Genomic DNA, 20,451 nt, shown 5'->3' with positions numbered 1-20,451 from the left:
GCTGAGGACAGGACTCGTCCATTGAAACTCATTCTTCGGTCTGCTGTTGAGGCGCGGTGGTTCTTGCGTCACTCACCGGATTTGCTTAAATCGGTGCCGAACGCGAAGTGTGGCCCGGACCGATCCGCTTTTCAGCGGCGGTTGTTGCGTGAGACCATTGCCGACATCAATTCTAGAATGCAGGCCGGTGAGAAGGATCTCAAAATTAAATTTTTCAATGGCGTACCCTCCATCACCTCAACAAAAAACGCATAAGTGCAGCCGAGATACCCAATCTTCTTTCTATTTACTACCAGAACGTTGGTAGCATTAAATCATCCATCACTACTTTTATTAATAATGTATTAACATGTGCGCAAAAGTTTAATATAATTGCCCTCACTGAATCCTGGTTGGATGACACGGTGGATGATGCTATGCTGAGGATTCCTGGCTACTCGCTCGTGAGATTGGATCGCTGTAAGGTTCGGAGTGGCAGATCAAGGGGAGGTGGTATCCTCGTTTGGATTGAGAGCACATGCTCCTTTGTAACAGTACATACCCTCAATTATGATTTGGAGCATGTGACTCTGAAGCTTGACTATGGAGCACCGCTACTTCTCTCCGTTGCTTATTTGCCGCCAGTTACGTCTCTCTCACCGGTGATACTCGAGTCATCTTTGGATTCCTTTTGCTGTTCTCTGGAGGATTCAGCTGCCGGATATCCTGAGTGTGCCGTTCTCATTGTGGGTGATTTCAACCTTCCCCGCTGCACGTGGTCTGCTTTTGATGGTGTGCTTTCATCTGATGTACTAGCAAGTAGGACTATTCGTGATTCGGCATCTAGATTGGAGAGTTGTACGAGCTCTCTTAAGTGCGCTCAGTTGATTCGTTCAACAAATTGCTCTGGAAACACGCTTGATCTGGCATTTTGTAGTATTCCGGCGTCTCTTTGCACGGCTTTGGATCCTCTGGCACCATCGGACAGACATCACGAACCTGTCATTATTAATTTGAACTGTGTTGCAGTGGCTTCACCGAGCTCTCTACCATTTAATACTTCTGCTTCCTTCAACTTTAAAAAGGCAAATTATAGAAGTATTAATGCTGCTCTGGCGTCGACAAATTGGAATGATCTCCTTGGTGGTCATGAGTGGGACGTTGACTTGGCGCTTGATTGTTTTTACCGGAAATTATTCGAAATTATTAGCTGCAAATTCCACTTACTGGCTCTTTCACTGCTAGATTCCCGAGTTGGATGACAGACGAATTGAGAGCTGCGATTTCTCAGAAGAAGATGGCCCACCGGATATTTAAGGCTTCGGGAGATGGTCAGGCATTACATGACTTCAGGTGCTTCCGGATAATTTGCAAGCGTCTGACGTTGCGCGACTACAGTCGATTTATTAGTGATGTTGAGGAGTCATTGGAGTCTGATCCTGGAGAGTTCTGGAGGTTTGCTAATCCTAGGGATTGTTGCTCTGGCTATCCTGATAGTATGTATTATAATAGTATCGATGCCCATGATGGCCCGGATATTGTCAACTTGTTTGCGGAGCGATTTTCTTCGGTTTTTTCTTCAACTTTACTACTTAATGGTTTCGAGGGGTTAACGTTTGATTCTAATACGCTGTCGGACATTTCTCTTGATATTGAAGAGGTAACTCAGGGCCTTGCTGGACTGAAACCGTCATCTGCGGCCGGACCCGATGGAATCCCGTCAACTTTTTTTTGTAAATTGTACCAATTGTTTAGCTCAACCGATTATGTATATTATGAATTTATCTTTACGATCTGGTACCTTTCCTACTGCTTGGAAACAAGCTTTTATCATTCCGGTGTATAAGAGGCGTGGTAACAGGAGAAATGTTTGTAATTATCGCCCAATTGCCAAGCTCAGCGTGCTTTCTAAGCTGTGTGATCATCTGGTGTCCATACGACTTTCTCGTTTCCTTCTTCGTGTCATTAATGTCTCCCAGCATGGTTTTGTTCCGCGCCGTTCACCGGTTACTAATCTTGCGGAGTTCATTGAATTTCTTACGGACGCATTCGATGACGATCGGCAGGTTGATACGATTTACACTGATCTTACCAGTGCGTTTGATTGTGTTAATCATCAACTTCTGGCTGCTAAGTTGTCGTTCTATGGTATTCATGGCCCTCTTCTATCCTGGTGCTCTTCATACCTATCACATAGAACCTACTCCGTTAAGCTCCTGAAATTCATCTCCTCATCTTATCTGGCTACCTCTGGGGTACCGCAGGGCTCGCACCTTGGTCCACTATTTTTCATTACCTTTGTAAATGATGCATTTTCCGTTATTCGTTCTTCCTGCATCTCTTTCTATGCTGACGACGCTAAAATTTTTAAAGTTATTACATCTAGGAATGATGCCGATGAGTTACAGCTGGATCTGCTGAGGTTTTCTGATTGGTGCTCAGTTAATGGGCTCTTGTTAAATACTGATAAATGTGCAGTCCTTTCATTTTCTCGATGTAAAGCGTCTTATATATTCGACTATTTTTGTATGGATCTTGCAATTTGTAGGGTGACGGAGTTTAAAGATCTGGGAGTATTGTTCGATCGGAGTTTATCGTTCACCGCTCACATTAATCAGTCCTGCTGTACGGTCACTTTTTCTACTGTTTAGGCAATGTCGTGCCTTTAAGCGACCAGCCTCCCTCATTGCACTTTATTATGGTAATATTCGCTCTCGTCTCACGTATGCGTCAGTTATTTGGGCTCTACGTTTTGACCATCAATCTAAGTTACTAGAGACTGTTAGCATCGTTTTCTGCGTTTTTTAGCTAATAAATTTGGCCCACGTATGGATCCCTTCTCTCATGACTACTCTGCCATTGCAAACTCATTTCATATTAGTACCGTCACTTCCTTCATTAATTACCAGTCTGCATTTTTCATTTATAAATTATGTCATAATTTCATCGATTCGATTTCACTCTCTAACCGTATCCTCCATATTGTCCCAGCACGCACTCTTCGTGCCCGTAATCATACCTTTTTCATCCGTTCACGTAGGTGGAATCTTAACCATTTATCAATTATTGATCGATCTTGCCTCATTATTAATAATCTGTCAACTCCGCTGGATGTTCACTCAGTTTGCTTGGGCGCTTTTAAACGGCTTGTTCGTGCGAATACTGCGGTGTTTCGCTAGTGTCTTATTTTTCTTTTCTTATGTCACGTGACACCTCACCTATTTCTTCCCTTTTACACACCTATCTTGGCTGCTTCTCCCTTTCTACATGTTAATTTTTGTTATTATTATTTTTTTTATTATTCTTTTTTATTATTCTTTTATTATTTTTTTTATATTAGTTATTATTTATTAGTTATTAGTTATTATTCTTTTTTATATTTTGTTTTTCTCTTTTTCTTTTCCTTTATTGTGTTACTTTTTTATTTTTTATTTTGTTATTTTTCTACTGTATTGTTTTGTCGACTTTTGGATATTGTTTATAGCTATTCCGTTTATTTTTTTCTTCTCACTATTGTCGTTTTATTAATTATTTATACTTCTTTTTTTTTATATTATATATTTTATTATTATATTTATATGTATCTTGATGTGGGTTTATGCCCGTTTAATAAATAAAAAAAAAAAAAAAAAAAAAAAAAAATAGGCGTCATATCATCCAATATTATGTTGTAAAAATGATGGCTTATGGCAGACAAGGTTTTTTCAATATGTGCATGTCGATAATACTAGTATATTTCATAGAAGATAATAAAAATTACACTACTTCAAAATGATTACATAGGTACAGTGTCAGCGAATTGTTTTGCCCGCCCCAAAACGAAATTATTCAAAACCTAGAAGGTTTATATGTCAGTTAACAATGAATGTTCAGAGACCAGCGGCAGTGCATTTGAAAGCTTTTGAAAAGAGTTTTCAGATGAAGTATACATCAAATGCAGTTGATACCTTGCTCTAACTTTTTCTAACGATAATTCAAATTTGAAAATTCAAAACGTTTTTGTCCATGTTTAATTCCGGCCTGTATCGTGAAAAAAAATCGTAGCAAAATTGGAGATACTTCATTTCGCAGCTCCTTCCAAGCGCTATCTAAAACGCTTATTGTAAATTCGAATTCGTCGAATACAACGCGCACAATTGAGTATTTGCTAGAAATTAACCATTATTTTAATTTAAAATATCTCGGTAAATTCAAGAAATAGAAAAATATTTAACTAAAAGAATATGTTTATTTACCCAAGTAGAATGCAACAGAATTTTTTTTAATTTTTTTTAAAAAGAAATTTTACTTTTCTGTACCTGATATTTTTTTACATTATATGGATGAAATATTGTTATAAAATTATAGATACCCATTCTAATCACAAAAAAATTTATGACCGAGCAAATGAAGGCAGTTTATTCGTAATCCGATTGTGTGAAAAACGGTCCATGATATGTGACAGCGTCTTTTGAATGCGCGAAGCGCGCTGCAATTGGCTACTTTAATAATTTTACTACGTATGGGGGGTACTGTAATCAATAACAAATATACGTTTGTATAGATTTATTTTTTAAAATAACAATGAACTGTAACGGTGTGGATTAGCTAGTAAAAACGGGGTTTATTAAAGAACAAACTCCCACGATGCAGAGCGAACCGCCACTCCGTTAAACACGTATGAGTATACGTGTATTCGCCTTTACGTTTGATACTTTTGTTCCTATGTGGTCTTTGCAACCGAGTTGAACTCACCTTAAGTCCCTGACTTGTGACACTCGATCTATCTTACGTGTGAGTAACCTAATGTTTATTCCACCTAATTCCCTAGATGAAATAGGTTTAAAATTTAACCGGTAATAGATCCATTTAACTAACAGGAAACGAAATAACGTAATGCAGCGAATAAAATTAAGATCGTTTATCTCTAATAAAGTATAGTCTTTGATGGGCCTAAAGACTTACGCACGCGAATAGGATTTACAATGTTTAACAAAAATAGTCGCGATAGACAAAATACTCTCGTTAGTATTTTGTCGCGCAGAAAAAGGGAGGTGCACCTACCCTGCGGTGCAATTACGGTGATTAGCCGTAATTGTTGAAGAAACTGATTGTAGGCCAACGAATTCCTCCCTGGAAAGGCTACTTTTGATTATCGAAACGGCGAAACACAATGGAAAATAATTTGACGATACTCTCTCACAAGCAACAGCTGAGACTTAACTGAAACTTTGAACTCTCGCGCACCCCCTCTTATTGTTAGACGTTCGCTCCAGCATCGGGAGTGTTACCGAATCGCGAACGTATCGATTGATCGAATCAACTACTGTTGCAGAACCTTTATCACATTTAATATACATACAGGCAAATTTATATTTTTCGGTAAAGTTTTTGTACCTGTAAAATAAAAAACAACGGTTTTTTAAATACATTCATTATTTTTCTAAATAAATTGTCTTTAATATTAGTCATAAATATATATATAAATTTATTCATCAATTATATTAACTGCGCATAGTAAATAGTTCTAACATAATAATAATATTATCATCAATAAATTAACATTGAAAAATAAATTAAATATTACTTTTATCAAAGTTCTACCTTTACTTTTATTGACTGCTCGGCAAATTTTAGGCATCCTGTTAACAAACTTGTTTGGCGTAGAGATTTTATTCTGAGATTTTATTCTGTTCTTCTTGCAATATAGCCGATAGTTGTGTCCGCGACGTGGGGCATATCTTTCGTACAGCACGATCAAGTTTTTCCCATAACAATTCAATAGGATTTAAATCCGGAGATTGGAGAGGCTAAACCATACATTTAATGTTTTCTCTTTCTTCAAGAATCTTTAGGTAATACGAAGGTTAGATGTGTGTTTTCAGTCATTATCTTGTTAAAGTATAAAATTAGAACCAGATATTCTAAATCCTGCAGGAACGACATGCCTTTTAATAATAATGTGATAGTCTTTTTTCTTTAAAATTTCATCTATATTTAGAAGGCCGCCAACATGGGAATCCCAAAATATTCCCATAACATTACTAATCCGCCACCAACCTTAACTATAGGCACAATAGAATTTTCTCAATATTTTTCATTCACTCTTCGACACACATAACTTTTCCGTTGGTTTCCAAAAATTTTGAATTTGTATTCATCACTTCATAGAACTTTGTCCCAATCAGCTATAGTCGAATGTCTATGTTCCCTGGACCAAAATAAACGTTTTTTTCTGTTAACTTCTCGAAGTAAAGTTTTTTTCACAGTAATTCGTCCAAAAAGACCAGGTTCTCGAAGTCTTCTTTTGATAATTGTTTTACTTATTTTCATTTTCAAAATAGCTTGAATTTAAGATATGATTTAAGTAGCAGTTAATTGTTTATCGCATAAATTAATTTGTGCTATATAATTAATTATGATTTTGCTTGATTATTATTCATGGTCTTCTACCCCCATATCTATTTTTAGTGTCACCATGATAAAGTAATTTATATATATTATAATCTACACTACGTTTGGAAAATTTCAGATCATGTGCAATTTGGCGATTACTTTTACTAAATTTGTGCAAGGGGAGATCATTGTTACACGCTGCTTCATTGATAAGCTTTTCTTCTTAGGCATGGTTAATCAAAAGATCTTTTCAAAGCTTAGTGTGATTCTAATATTACTTACGATATAGAAAATTTGACACTAAAATTTAATACTTACCGAAGTTAATACAATTTGCCTGCATTGACTTCACTATTATTTTTTTTCCTAAAATAAGATGTTTACTATCAGTCCAGAAATTCTTAATGTTAGGACGGGAACATAGATTATGTCTTACTTCTTATAATTGAATAAAGTATTTAAAAGATTTTGGCAACTAGTTTCAGAATAAATGATACAATATACGAGGTCTGTCCGGAAAGTATCGGGCCTACCTTTGTATTTTCGTGCTAGCGTTATTCTTTATCATCTGGTGGGTGGCATCCTTCAAAGTAATCCCCACTTGATTGAATAACATGGTTCCATCGATGTTTCCACTTTTCAAAACAGTCCTGGAACTCACTTTTAGGGATAGCCTTAAGTACACTCCTCGCATTGTTTTCAGCCGTTGTTTTGTCATCGAATCGATGTCCATTGAGTAGTTTTTTTAGTTTTGGAAACAGCCAAAAGTCACAAGGGGCTATCTCGGGACTGTATGGAGGTTGTCAAAGCAATGCGATATTGTGTTTGCTCAAAAACTGCTGCACAAGATTGGATGAATGCGCTGGTGTATTATCGCGATGGAGAAGTCAGTCATCACTTTCCCAAGAGTGCGGCCGTTTTCTTCTTACTGCATTACGCAAACGTTTCAAAATTTAATCGTAGTATTCTTTATTGATTGTCTGACCTGTTGGTGCATATTCGTGATGAACAACACCTTCACAATCGAAAAAAACAATCAATATTGACTTAACACTGCTCCGACTTTGACGTGCTTATTTTGGTCTTGGCGATTCAGAATGCTTCCACTGTAAAGATTGTTGTTTGTTTCAGGATCATAACCATAAACCCATGATTCATCACCTGTAATAACTTTTCTAACCATATTATCATAATTATTAACCATTTCCAGATTGTCCAGAGCGATTTCTAAGCGAATGTTCTTCTGCTCTGCTGTGAGCTATTTTAGGATGAATTTCGCACACACGCGTTTCATTCCTAAATTTTCGGTTAAAATTTCTGAAATGACAGTTTTTGGTATCCCAAGGTCTTCTTCTAGTTCTCGCACACTCATACGACGATCTTGTTCGATTGCAAGTCACACCCACTCAATATTATCTGCGGTTTTTGTCGTCGAAGGTCGGCCGGAACGAGAATCACTATCGACAGAAGAGCGACCATCCTTAAACCATTTATACTACACTTTTATTCATGTTTTGCTCATACATTCGCTTCCGAAGGCCTTTTGCATCATTTCAATAATTTTTCGAACTTGTTTTTCCGAGTTGAAAGCAAAATTTGATGCAAATTCATTGATCTTGTTTTTCAGTCATTTTTGACAATATCAAAATCCGACGAACGCGAAAAGGCACTGTCAACAAAGACACGCTGCGCATGAACTATACGTCCGGCAGGTGTTAGTAAGTAACCAATAGATTCGTGAGGCTTTACTGTTGACGTTTCTGTCCAGTAGAGGTCGCTCGAACACTATGGCGCGAAGATATAAACGTAGGCCCAATACTTTCCGGACAGATCTCGTACATCTAATGCAGTTGATGCCTTGCTTTAACTTTTTCTAACGATAATTCAAAATTTTTTTGCCTATCTTTGATTCCGGTCTGTATGGTAAAAAAAATCATAGCAAAATTTGACATATATTCTTTTTTGGCTTTTTCCAAGCGCTATCTAAAACGCTCATAGTAAATTCGGATTTGTCGAATGCAACGTGCGCAATAGAAATTAACCATTTTTTTAAAATTTGTAATATCTCAGTAAATACAAGAGATATAAAAATATTAAACTGAAAGAAAATGTTTGTAAATCCAAGTAGAATACAACAGAATGTATACAGATTTTCTTTCGAAAAAGAAATTTTTAATTTTTTTTTATCTGATGTTGATGTACGAGGTCTGACCGGAAAGTATCGGGCCTACGTTTATATCTTCGCGCCATAGTGTTCGAGCGACCTCTACCGGACAGAATCGTCAACAGTAAAGCCTCACGAATCTATTGGTTACTTACTGACACCTGCTAGACGTATAGTTCATCCGCAGCGTGTCTTTGTTTACAGTGCCTTTTTCGCGTTCGTCGGATTTTGATATTGTCAAAAATGACTGAAAAACAAGATCAACGAATTTGCATCAAATTTCGCTTTCAACTCGGAAAAACTAGTTCGCAAACTATTGCAATGATGGAAAATGCCTTCGGAAGCGAGTGTATGAGGAAAACACGAATAAAGAAGTGGTATAAACGGTTCAAGAATGGTCGCACTTCTGTCGATAGTGATTCTCGTTCCGAGTGACCTTCGACGACAAAAACCGCAGATAATCTTGAGTGGGTGCGACTTGCAATTGAACAAGATCGTCGTATGAGTGTGCGAGAAATAGAAGAAGACCTTGGGATACCAAAAACTGTCATTTCAGAAATTTTAACCGAAAATTTAGGAATGAAACGCGTGTGTGCGAAATTCATCCTAAAATAGCTCACAGCAGAGCAGAAGAACATTCGCTTAGAAATCGCTCTGGACAATCTGGAAATGGTTAATAATTATGATAATATGGTTAGAAAAGTTATTACAGGTGATGAATCATGGGTTTATGGTTATGATCCTGAAACAAACAACAATCTTTACAGTGGAAGCATTCTGAATCGCCAAGACCAAAATAAGCACGTCAAAGTCGGAGCAGTGTTAAGTCAATATTGATTGTTTTTTTCGATTGTGAAGGTGTTGTACATCACGAATATGCACCAACAGGTCAGACAATCAATAAAGAATACTACATTCAAATTTTAAAACGTTTGCGTGATACAGTAAGAAGAAAACGACCGCACTTTTGGGAAAGTGGTAACTGGCTTCTCCATCACGATAATGCGCCAGCGCATTCATCCAATCTTGTGCAGCAGTTTTTGAGCAAACACAATATCGCATTGCTTCGACAACCTCCATACAGTCCCGAGATAGCCCCTTATGACTTTTGGCTGTTTCCAAAACTAAAAAAACTACTCAAAGGACATCGATTCGATGACAAAATAACGGCTGAAAACAATGCGAGGAGTGTACTTAAGGCTATCCCTGAAAGTGAGTTCCAGGACTGTTTTGAAAAGTGGAAACATCGATGGAACCGTGTTATTCAATCAAGTGGGGATTACTTTGAAGAATGCCACCCACCAAATGATAAAGAATAACGCTAGCACGAAAATACAAAGGTAGGCCCGATACTTTCCGGACAGACCTCGTACATTATATCGAAATATTTCTATAATCAATATAATAATAAATTATCACGCAAAAAATCACTTTATTTCAAAAGCTTTTGATAAATCATAAATCACTTCCAAATTTTAAATAATCACATTATTAGGTACAATTTTGATTTCAACGCTTTGTAGACACATATTTTGCAACGCACATTTGTCACATGCTTCTTCTTTAATTTTGGTTCCAATCTCTTTGATTTCAGCTTTATATAGATGAACTGATTAAAATAATAAAGCAATTATTTCACTATTAAAATATGGACATTTCAATTCATAATGTAAAAAACTTACAAATTGCAATTGCCAAGGTGATATTTCCAGCTGATGAAATCGTGAATCAATCATACAGTTTATTTACTCAATCACAATTTTCATTTTTACAAATATCATGAAGAAATAAAACGGCATTTTTTTCTCTTCCTTTCACTCACTTGCGTTTAAGCTGCATTAGGCACTTCTTTATTTTGACAAGATTTGTTTTTCTTAAATATCGAACTATAATGCGCTAAAAATGAGAAAAAATAAGGGTTTTTAATTTGAAAATATTCGAAATCTATCACTTGAGCTACAGCGCGGTGACACAAATTTTTACGATCTTGATAGTTTATAGTGCAGCTCTATGCATACATGAGCAAGTGTTATTATACACATATATGAAAGTTTTTTCGGTTTAAGTTTCAATATTCGAAAGGTATTTTAAATGCTAAGAAAAAATTGATTGAAAAGAAATTTGACCAATTTTTTTAATCTTTTAAAGTGAAATGAGGGTATTGGACACTTGTAATAAAGAACTAGTAAATATGTAACCCCATTGCTGCTCATTAATTGAATGACATTCACCTATTGATTGTTGTTACATATAGATTAATGAATAGAGAGGCGGAGAGGGTCAAAGGCTACTTCACGACTTGTACCTGCACTTAGAATCATACGGTTCGCAGCTTCTGTAGCACGAGGATGATCTCATTCATTTATAAATTTAGAAAATTTTTACGTACAGCTACTTCACCATAACTAAGTCCTCATTTACTGTCGTGCGATTAATAAGTATTTTAATTCCAATTATAAGTTCCAATCAGACTAGGAGTTCAAACATTAGGTCATGATTTATAGTTGCACTCCGAGTCATTCAGCTTACAGCTTCCATAGTAAGAAGATAATACCATTCATTTTTGAACTTAAAAAATTCTGATACGTGTAGATATCTCGACGCAATTAAGTTCCAATCAGACTTTAAAAATATATATTTTTTAAAATTATATTTTAAAATGTTCAAAGTTGTTACGTCTCGCAACGTATTTTTGCAGAGGTTTTGAAATTCTTCACATTTCACACGCAATCTCGCAATTCAAAAAGGATATCAATTTTATGTATACATTCGCAAGAAATCAATCGAAACTAGGACAAGCTTACGCGCAGTAACAAAACTACGTATTCAGCGAACCATAATGTAATAAACAAGGACTACTTTTAATTACGACACTCATCTTAAAAATGAGTATAAAAGGCTTTCGAATATGCTCTAACAGTTCATTTCTTATCGCAAGTTCTTTTAAAGTAACTCATACGGGGAACTCCGTACAACTTCAGTCCGACAATTTCGGTGTCACTCTTATTAATTTTGTTGCGAACGAAACATGTAAAAAAAACCTTCTACCCTTTCAGTAAATATTATTCTAAAAGTGAGATTTGTCTAAAGTTTATTCTAATATCAATACACGAACTCTGACTGGATCAACAGATACCTTATTCAGCAAGATTTTCAAGGTATACTAATAAATAATTATTTACTCCACTCACATTACAAATAATCAGGATTTTTCTTAAGTGAGTCTTACCCATTAGACACATATTGGTACGCATTGACTATTAATTTAATAACCAGCTCGTAACAGGGCATATACATATTAGAATTAGTAGTACTGATTATATTGACTTGGAAAATTTTCAAAAACTTAGAATTATGGAAATCATCTTTCATATATCATCCTATCATCATAATCATCGTACAAGCCTTTAAGTACAATGACCAACCAATTTTTAAAGAGTCTTGAATTTTCAACTCACCATGTCCTTAGGAAGAACTTTCTAATTATTCAAAGTGTGAAAATTCATGGCTCCAAAGAAAGGAACTCCAAATATTCTCTGTTCTCTGTACTCAATTATCAACTATAATAAATAGACAAGTTTTTTCGTGTATATTACATTTTTGTTTTTCAATAAACCTTATTCTATGGGGCATGCGCATGCGCATGATAGCGGGGAACAATATGCACGCGTCGATACATAATGTCGGTATAATGCACGGATAATTCGACAATTTAATGGTTGCCGATTACGGATAGTACGAATCACAACTAATTTGGTAAGTAGCTCAAAACTCCCATAGCCCCTACTACTGATAGAGAACAAACTCAACTAGCCATACATGAGACGTTTTTTCGATGGAGTTTGTAGATGGAGAGGAAATTCGGAATTTTTTTTACCCTATTTCTCACCATCTACAGATGTTGCAAAGAAATACCTATTCGACAGAAGAAAGATGATGAAAGTTTATAAATAAAAAAGTGACTAACAAAAATAGATAGAGGATACAGAACCTAATGAAAAAGAAAGATAACGACACAATTCCCGCCAGAAAGTATTGCTAACGCATTTCTCCGCTGGAGAGTATATTTGACGTTGGAAGTTACTTTTCTCTAACCTATTAATTCACTATGTTGGCGAAGGTTAAGCAAGTTTAGATAGTCAGCTTACCTCCAATGATTGTAAGGTTGTTCATAGTCGGTCGGCAATTTTTCTGGAATCGCATAGCCCAAGAGAACTGGGTTAGTTTTGTCTCACAAAAGGATAATTAAGACGGCAGATAGTCTCGATGAACCGACCTTATACTCGATTGTTGAGGTCCATGAGGCTTTGTCTATTTCTCTGAATTTTACGAAACTACCAAAAAATGTATACCCCTATATCGTTCAGTTTATCTGTATTACCTTCATTTTAATTAATCCTGTAATTGCTGAGCATAGAAAGTTCATAAAAGTTCATAATATTCTATATTCCTTATTTCAGTAGATACAATTAAATGCGGTTTATACTTTAAACTATCAATAAGTATTTCAAGTTTGCTTAATTTCATAAGCTCTTTATATTGACATAAAGAATAGAGAACATATTTTCAAAATTAGGTAATTGATTTACCGAGTGAGTATTCTTTACTTCTAACTTATATATTATAACGAGGATTTAGCCCGGTTTACCCCGTGAATATAAGGTAATAAATTGGGAATCATCGAGTAAACGAATTCCTGAAATTTCCTCGACGTAGTCGTCCTCTGAGGTCCGGTATTCGTCGCGTCGGGGACAAGACGGCTGGATCAGCGCAGATTCGTTGTGTTGGCTAAGGAACGCGAAAGTCGGAAATCCGAAAGCGGTTGTCGGCGCGAGAAGGTAGGGCGTTCAAATAAAGTAGCGGGATATAATTACGAGGGCGGATCAATAAGTCTTTACAAAAAGAAGGAAAAAAAAGTTTCGCGTGTGTAATTTTTTTTTATTTTTCAACATAATCTCCTTGAAGGTCGATACATTTTATTAAACGGCCTTCCAGTTTTTTTAAGCCATCAGAAAAATATGATTTCTGAAAACTCTCAAAATAGGCATTTGATACGGCGATTACTTCTTCATTCGACGTGAATCGTTGTCCGGCAAGCCATTTTTTGAGGTTAGGAAATAAGAAAAAGTCACTGGGAGACGAATCAGGCGAATATAGTGGATGGTCAATTAATTCGAACTTTAAATCGTTAATTTTTGCCATCGAAACTGCACACGTGTGAACTCGAGCATTGTCTTGAAGAAAGAGGCATTTTTTTTGTTTAAGTAGGGACATTTTTTTCTGATTTTTTCTTTCAGCTAACCAAATAATGACACATAATATTGTCCAGTAATCGTCTGGTCCTTTTACAAGTAGTCGATGAAATGATTCCATACGCATCCCAGAAAACCGTGGCCATAATCTTACCAGCTGACTTTACTGTCTTTGCTTTCTTTGTTCTCCTGTGGTAAGCCATTGATTGGACTGTTCTTTGGTTTCAGAAGTGTAGTGGTGTATCCATGTTTCGTCTACAGTTACGAGTCGACGCTAAAAGTCTTACAGATTACGACGTATGCGTGCCAAAAGGGCCTCAGAGGTGACCACGCGGGTTCGTTTGTTTTCAACAGTGAGCAAACGCGGCACCCATCTTGCCGATATTTTTTTCATCCCCAATTTTTCATTCAAACCCCCTGTGGCCTCAACTAATTCTCGCAATTTTAATCTTCTATCACTCAACGCTGTATCGTGGATTTTGTTGACCATTTCATGCGTACTTACTTCTACGGAGTGTCCTGAACGAGGTTGATCTTTTGTTGTTGTACGGCCGTGTTTAAATTTATTTACCCAGTTATAAACAGTCTTAAACACAGGGGTAGACTTGCCATGAACGGCGTTCAACTCAACTGTGATTTCTTTTGGTGTAAGGCCTTTCAAATGAAAATTATTTATCACCGCTCGAAACTCTGTTTTTTTCCATTTTTCAAATAAACCAATAACTTTTTGTTCAACTAACGCTCACAAAAAAATGACTTAACGAGTCGAGCTGAAACTTTGTACAACATCTAGTTAGTAGTATTGCTTGCCAAAAACATCATAATTTAAGCTTGACGAACCTCATCTGTTGGATTTTGTAAAGACTTATTGACCCCCCCCCCCCCCTTGTATGTTAGAACGTTTACAAAAAGAATCTTAAATTAAAAATAGTTAACAAAGACGGTCGGAAAGAGGGAGAGAGCACGCTGAGCGAATGAATAGAGAGAGAGAGAGAGAGTAAACCAATAAGCCGGTACTTACAATACAGGTGCCTAAACCCTAGGTACGTCGACGGTTTCTATGGTGTGCGTTGACGCGTACACACGACAGATGGGCCACCACGTGCATCGCACAGCTCTATCTCCTTCGGTAGTAGTTTCTAGTACAACGACAGACTTATCCTTGACACCACCGGTCGCAGCTCACGTGTCCGAACTGTTCGTAGAGTCTGACGACGTCGCAACCTGCTCTCTAGTAGAGATACACACAACAGGGGCGAAGAAAAAGGGCAGAAGGACACAGCTAAGGTTCGACAGAAGAAGGCAGTTGATGGGACTCGATCCGCTCACTCGCTTGTCGAAACAGCTACTCCTCGCGCCGCGGGCTTAACTACTCGATTCCGTCTTAAGGGGGTACCCCTCAATAGATCGATGAAAAAAGTCTTTTTTTTTTTTGCATAGATCGAAAGTACATCATTTCAAGAATGTGCTGTTAAAATATTGGACCGAAATTCAGAGCGGTTCAGCCGCTATAGCTATTTTCGTATAGAAACTCTGGCACGCAGGGCAGGTAGGCAGCTGCGCGCTCGAGCGGCAAGGCGCCCCGCTGGGCGGTGCGCTGCAGTTCGCTTCCTACTTATAATATACAATGGATTAGATGTTTCTCGATCTTCCTTTGTATAAACTGTACGTTCGTTTACAGGGTCAGGCTAGGTGTAGCATAGTAGGTACAAAGATTTCTGGGGAAAGGTAGGGATTCGTTTGGGAGACCGTTACTACAGTTTGCTCAGTTTTATTTCGGCTTTTGGGTAGTGAGCATCGTGTTTCTAGTTTTCACAATTTGAAAATGAGTACTAGTTATCCTAAGAGCGAAAAAGAAGAAGGCTATCGTGCCGCAAAGAGACGAAGATCTTTCCGCAGTAATCAATTCTCAACTGAAGAAGGCGAGCAAGTAGGATGTTTATGAGCATCCAGCTCCACTACACCCAGATGTACAAAAACATTTAATCCCGATTTATCAAGTTTTATCGAAAGATGATTTATTGAAAAGATGCTTAGGTGGCTACACGCAAAATGCAAACGAAAGTTTCAACTCAGTCATTTGGCGATTAGCTCCGAAGCATTTACACTGTGGGCCAAAAACTGTTGAAATTGCCGCTCATACAGCTGCTGTACTCTTGAATGACGGATTCTATGGTGTACTAAGAATTATGAAATCGCTGCAGTTCAAGATCGGGCTATCCGCAGCCAACTACGCGAAGAGCGCTGACGATGAGCGCGTGAAGCGTCAAGAAATCCGCAGCCAAGAATCCACAAAAGCAGCTAGGACTGCTAAAAAACTAAAAGCTGCGAAGTCAAATCAACAGTATGATGAAGAAGAAGGTATCCTTTATGGTGCTGGTATTGCTGATTGAGTGAAAACAAATTTTATTCGATGTGAGTATGAAAAAAAATGCCGTTTTCGCCTGCCGCAAACTTTAAACGCGTTTATCTCCGAATCATTTTTTTTCGATTTGTCGATTTGGCGGGCGCTCTTACTCAGCGAATTTTCAACTTAAAAAAAAAAAAAAAACCATTTGAACGGAAATTAAATAATCTCGTCGATGTACCTATAAAATTCTGTCAAATATTGTTTGTTAACCGCTTTTTTGCATGAACAATAAAAAAAAAATATATTTTTTTTTTAAAAGTCCGCCATTTTGTTAAATAATTTTTCCGAGCAATAAATTTAGGTTCATCGACGAGAAATATGTCTAATGAAACTAAAAAAATGTTTTCTGTATGTTTCAGAGTGATTGGAAAGCCAGGATTTGAACCGCCAAAAAGGAAAAAAAAAAAAAGTTTATAACTTTGAACGAGTACTGCACATTTATTTATTACAATATTTCTCTAAAAAAAATTTTTTCTAATTTGTTAAAATTTCAATAAAACACAGTCTAAATTTCATGAAAAAATATTGAATAGTTTTCTTTTAAAAAATTCCCAAAGTTTTCGTCGATTTTCTGCGATCTATTGAGGGATACGCCCTTAATGAGGCAATCAGTGCGCGCAGTCACTCCCTAAGGCGCGACTATATTTCTCTCTCTCTCCGCGCCTTGCTGTCGCGCACCGAAGTATCCCTGCGTATTCGTATCTCTCTCACCTCACTTACCTTATATCAGAACAGAAGTGTAACTACGTATGTAAATATATAATAAATAAATATAAATACAATAAATTATTGTTAATTTTTTCCACTCCTGATGTTTGATAATTATATTAGTAATCTTGATCTTAGGAGTCGTCCCTATAAATAAACTAAACACTTATTTTATTATAAACGTTTCGCAATTTTATTTATTGATTTTTTATTACCGATATGTGGATGACACATTAATGTGCATCAGAAGCATTGACTTTGATCGTGTTTTCGAAGTATTTAATGATTATAATTCACATTTGAAATTTACTTATGAGACAGAGGTTAATGGTTCTATTAATTTTCTAGACTTATTAATTACTAGAAAAAATAATGGGATTATTACTAACTGGTACCAAAAACCAACTATGTCGGGACGTATTTTAAATTACAACTCAAATCACACATTAAAACAGAAAAAGAATATTGTTAATAACTTGATAGATAGATCGATATTGTTATCTGATGAAAGTCACCATGACAATAATATATCTATTGTAAGAAACATGTTATATAACAATGACTATCCGGAGGAATTTGTTGATGTGTGCATCAGAGATCGCATTAGAAAATATACATATAGTCATAACAATACACAGAATAAAAACAATAACGATAAACCGACAATTTACTTTCCAATTCCATTTAAAGAAGAATTTTTCTATAAATGCAAATCATCATTAAAGAAAAGTAACATTGTATGCATACCAAAAATGACAAGCAAGCTATCTAATATTATTGGTCTAGGCAAAGATAAATTAAAGAAATGGGAAAAAACAGGCACAATTTATAATATTCAGTGTAAACAATGTCCATCGAATTACATCGGTGAAAGCAAAAGAGCTCTCAAAAATAGAATTAGTGAACATAAATATTCCGTGAAAAAAACTATTGAAGATCCAGTCAACTCTAGATTTAAACTTTTACCTATACCGGCCCATATCGTGAATAATCCAGAACATGAATTTGATTAGGAGAATGCAAAAATCATGCATTTAGAAGCTGATTACAGAAAGAGATGCATCGCAGAGTCGGTGTATATTAAAATTACGGATAATACCATCAATTCACAGGAAGACACAAAATATTTAAACAATCAATACTCAAAAATACTCAACATCATAAAATCTATTTAGTTTCAGTACGAAAAATAAACATAGTTATTACAATACATCACTAATTCCCTTTTCCTTCCAGTGTTTCCCCCACTCGTCAAGTACACTCTTTCTCTTGTTGTGTCTCTCTCTGTCTTTCTCTTTTATTTCATATACAGTACGATATGTCATTATATACATAACAGTTACTTAGCTTTTAATTTGCTGATCATGATGTGTTTTTACCCAATTGACAAACTATGTTTTTACCTAACTGACAAAAGATTGTTATTCTATTTTTATATTTATTATTAGACAGAAAAATTAATATTTATTTAATTAAAAGTGTAATGTTTATAACAGACTATGTATGTGCGGAAGAACTCTTAATTTATTCAATTTTATCTACATTACAAAACGTATGTTTATATTATAATACAATATTAATATTGAAAGAATTCATTTATTTATAATAATATATATATTCAACAGATGTACTGAGGTGGCAATAAATAAAATTGCGAAACGTTTATAATAAAATAAGTGTTTAGTTTATTTATAGGGACGACTCCTAAGATCAAGATTACTAATATAATTATAAATACAATAAATTCATGAATACATAGGATAGGTTCAGAGAAATAGGTTACATTTTCTTATCACTACTAGGAAGAGAGAGACATAACGAGTCAGCAATTTCAATCGTTATAATGGCTTCTAAATATAGATTATCCTCTGATCTTATCAAGCTTATTATTTTAATTTCAATTAATTTCTGCATTTAAATCCTATTTGTCTAATCTTAATGTTTCCATTGGCGTAATCAAGAGATTAGTTTCATTACATTCGCTAATAGATGTGGATGTAGCCTTGAAGCTCACCCTTTGGTTGTTTCATTGAGATGCTGAGTTGCTAATTTGATTACTATTTTGATTGTTAGTAGTAGTATCCATGATTAGCTTGGCAACTATTGTTACAATACCTAAAAACTTAGAGATTAATGGATTGATACCATTATCAGTGTGAATTATCTTTTAGTTCATCATGAATTTCATATAATTACTTCTATCCGAGTCAGTCGTTATCTGAAAAGTCGAAAAACTTTTTCCAAACTTATTATTTTTGTACTTGCAGATTGTACTCGTAAATCGTCGATTCATACAACGGTTTTTGAAATAAAGAGAATCAAGGCCTTTTAAAGGTACACTGGTTTGTTTGTGCATTAGGCATCACTATACCATATTCTGCAACACTTATAGCACGGACAAATATTGAAATCACCAAAGGCTTTATAATATTGAAAATCAATGTACAATTTAATGTTATTATATTTTTCTTATTTTAGTACAAGTATCACACAAGATATCAATGATAGCATTTTGACCATTTTGCTTATATTTACAGTAAGGTGTGAAGCACTCTACATATACAATTGTGCAATATTTTGCATAAACATTATGACAGATTATACTAAAGTAATTTATAACTGTGGGTCATTAAAGTTTCAGATGAATGTACTTTTATTTTCATATGCTATTAGATTTCTTAAAAATATAAGTGTAATTATGATCGAAAGATATGTGACTATCCTTGTCAATGCCGAAACAATGATTTCCGAAACAAAATAACTTTTTTATGATAAAGCTATTGTTAAAGTATGTATTTTTTCTAATTTTTATTTAATTTTTTTATTGCAGGGTCTGAATCCAGGTAGAGCCATTGCAGAAATCAAGAAGCATTTAGCTAATCTCAATTACAAAAATAAATCTAAAATATACTAAGATAGACAGAGAATGAATTATCGATTTAATTATCAAAGATATGACGTAAAATCTCAAATTAGCTAGTGTTATATTTAAAACTATATTATTTTTGAATATTGAGATGATTCAAAATTTGGACATGCTCATTCCTATCCTTCTTCTTTGTTGTCTTCTTTGAAGATTTCATAATAGCTATAATTTCTATTAATTTCTTTCTCCTGTACTAATTTTAATATTATATATGAATTATTTTTGTTCAAGAATTAGTAAGTAAATAAAGTGTAGATTTCAAAAAGTTACCACACAAAATGAGAATGTTTAAAATAGAGTTTTGACACTCAATCACTTCGACATCAAACAAATGAATTCTCTCTCTCTCTCTCTTTCTCTCTCTCTCTTTAAGTGCACATACCGCGAATATTTTGCCTTACAAAAATTATAATATGCAACGTTCCAAGCTATCACAATCAGCTCCTGAGAAGAAAATAATCAATTTTTATAAAATTGTTATTGTTATTGTTATTGTTACTTCAAGAACTACGTCCACGTGGAACGCTGCAGAGATAAATTAACAATAAGTACCTATACGCATTAGTCTTGGTTCCCTATCGTCATGAATATGCAGACTCACCCCTCTGATCATTTTTTTTAAATGGTGTAGGAGGAT

At 35.4% G+C, this 20,451-nt stretch overlaps 1 protein-coding gene across 2 annotated transcripts in view; it reads left to right on the top strand.

Annotated features, from left to right (window-relative positions):
• Positions 1–20,099, top strand: part of LOC131675474 (succinate dehydrogenase [ubiquinone] iron-sulfur subunit, mitochondrial) — a 224,370-nt gene extending 204,271 nt beyond the window's left edge. For both annotated transcript variants that reach the window (XM_058954466.1, XM_058954467.1), the window contains exon 7: positions 19,719–20,099. In XM_058954466.1, the coding sequence (XP_058810449.1) occupies positions 19,719–19,802 (84 nt within the window). In that variant the 3' untranslated portion in view covers positions 19,803–20,099. The remainder of the gene's footprint in view (positions 1–19,718) is intronic.
• Positions 20,100–20,451: the final 352 nt, after the last annotated feature.

Source organism: Phymastichus coffea, unplaced genomic scaffold, assembly GCF_024137745.1.
Source record: "Phymastichus coffea isolate CEN01 unplaced genomic scaffold, Cenicafe_Pcof_1.1 PCOF00023, whole genome shotgun sequence".
NCBI lineage: Eukaryota > Metazoa > Arthropoda > Insecta > Hymenoptera > Eulophidae > Phymastichus > Phymastichus coffea.
This window is presented reverse-complemented; position numbering and strand designations above follow the sequence as displayed.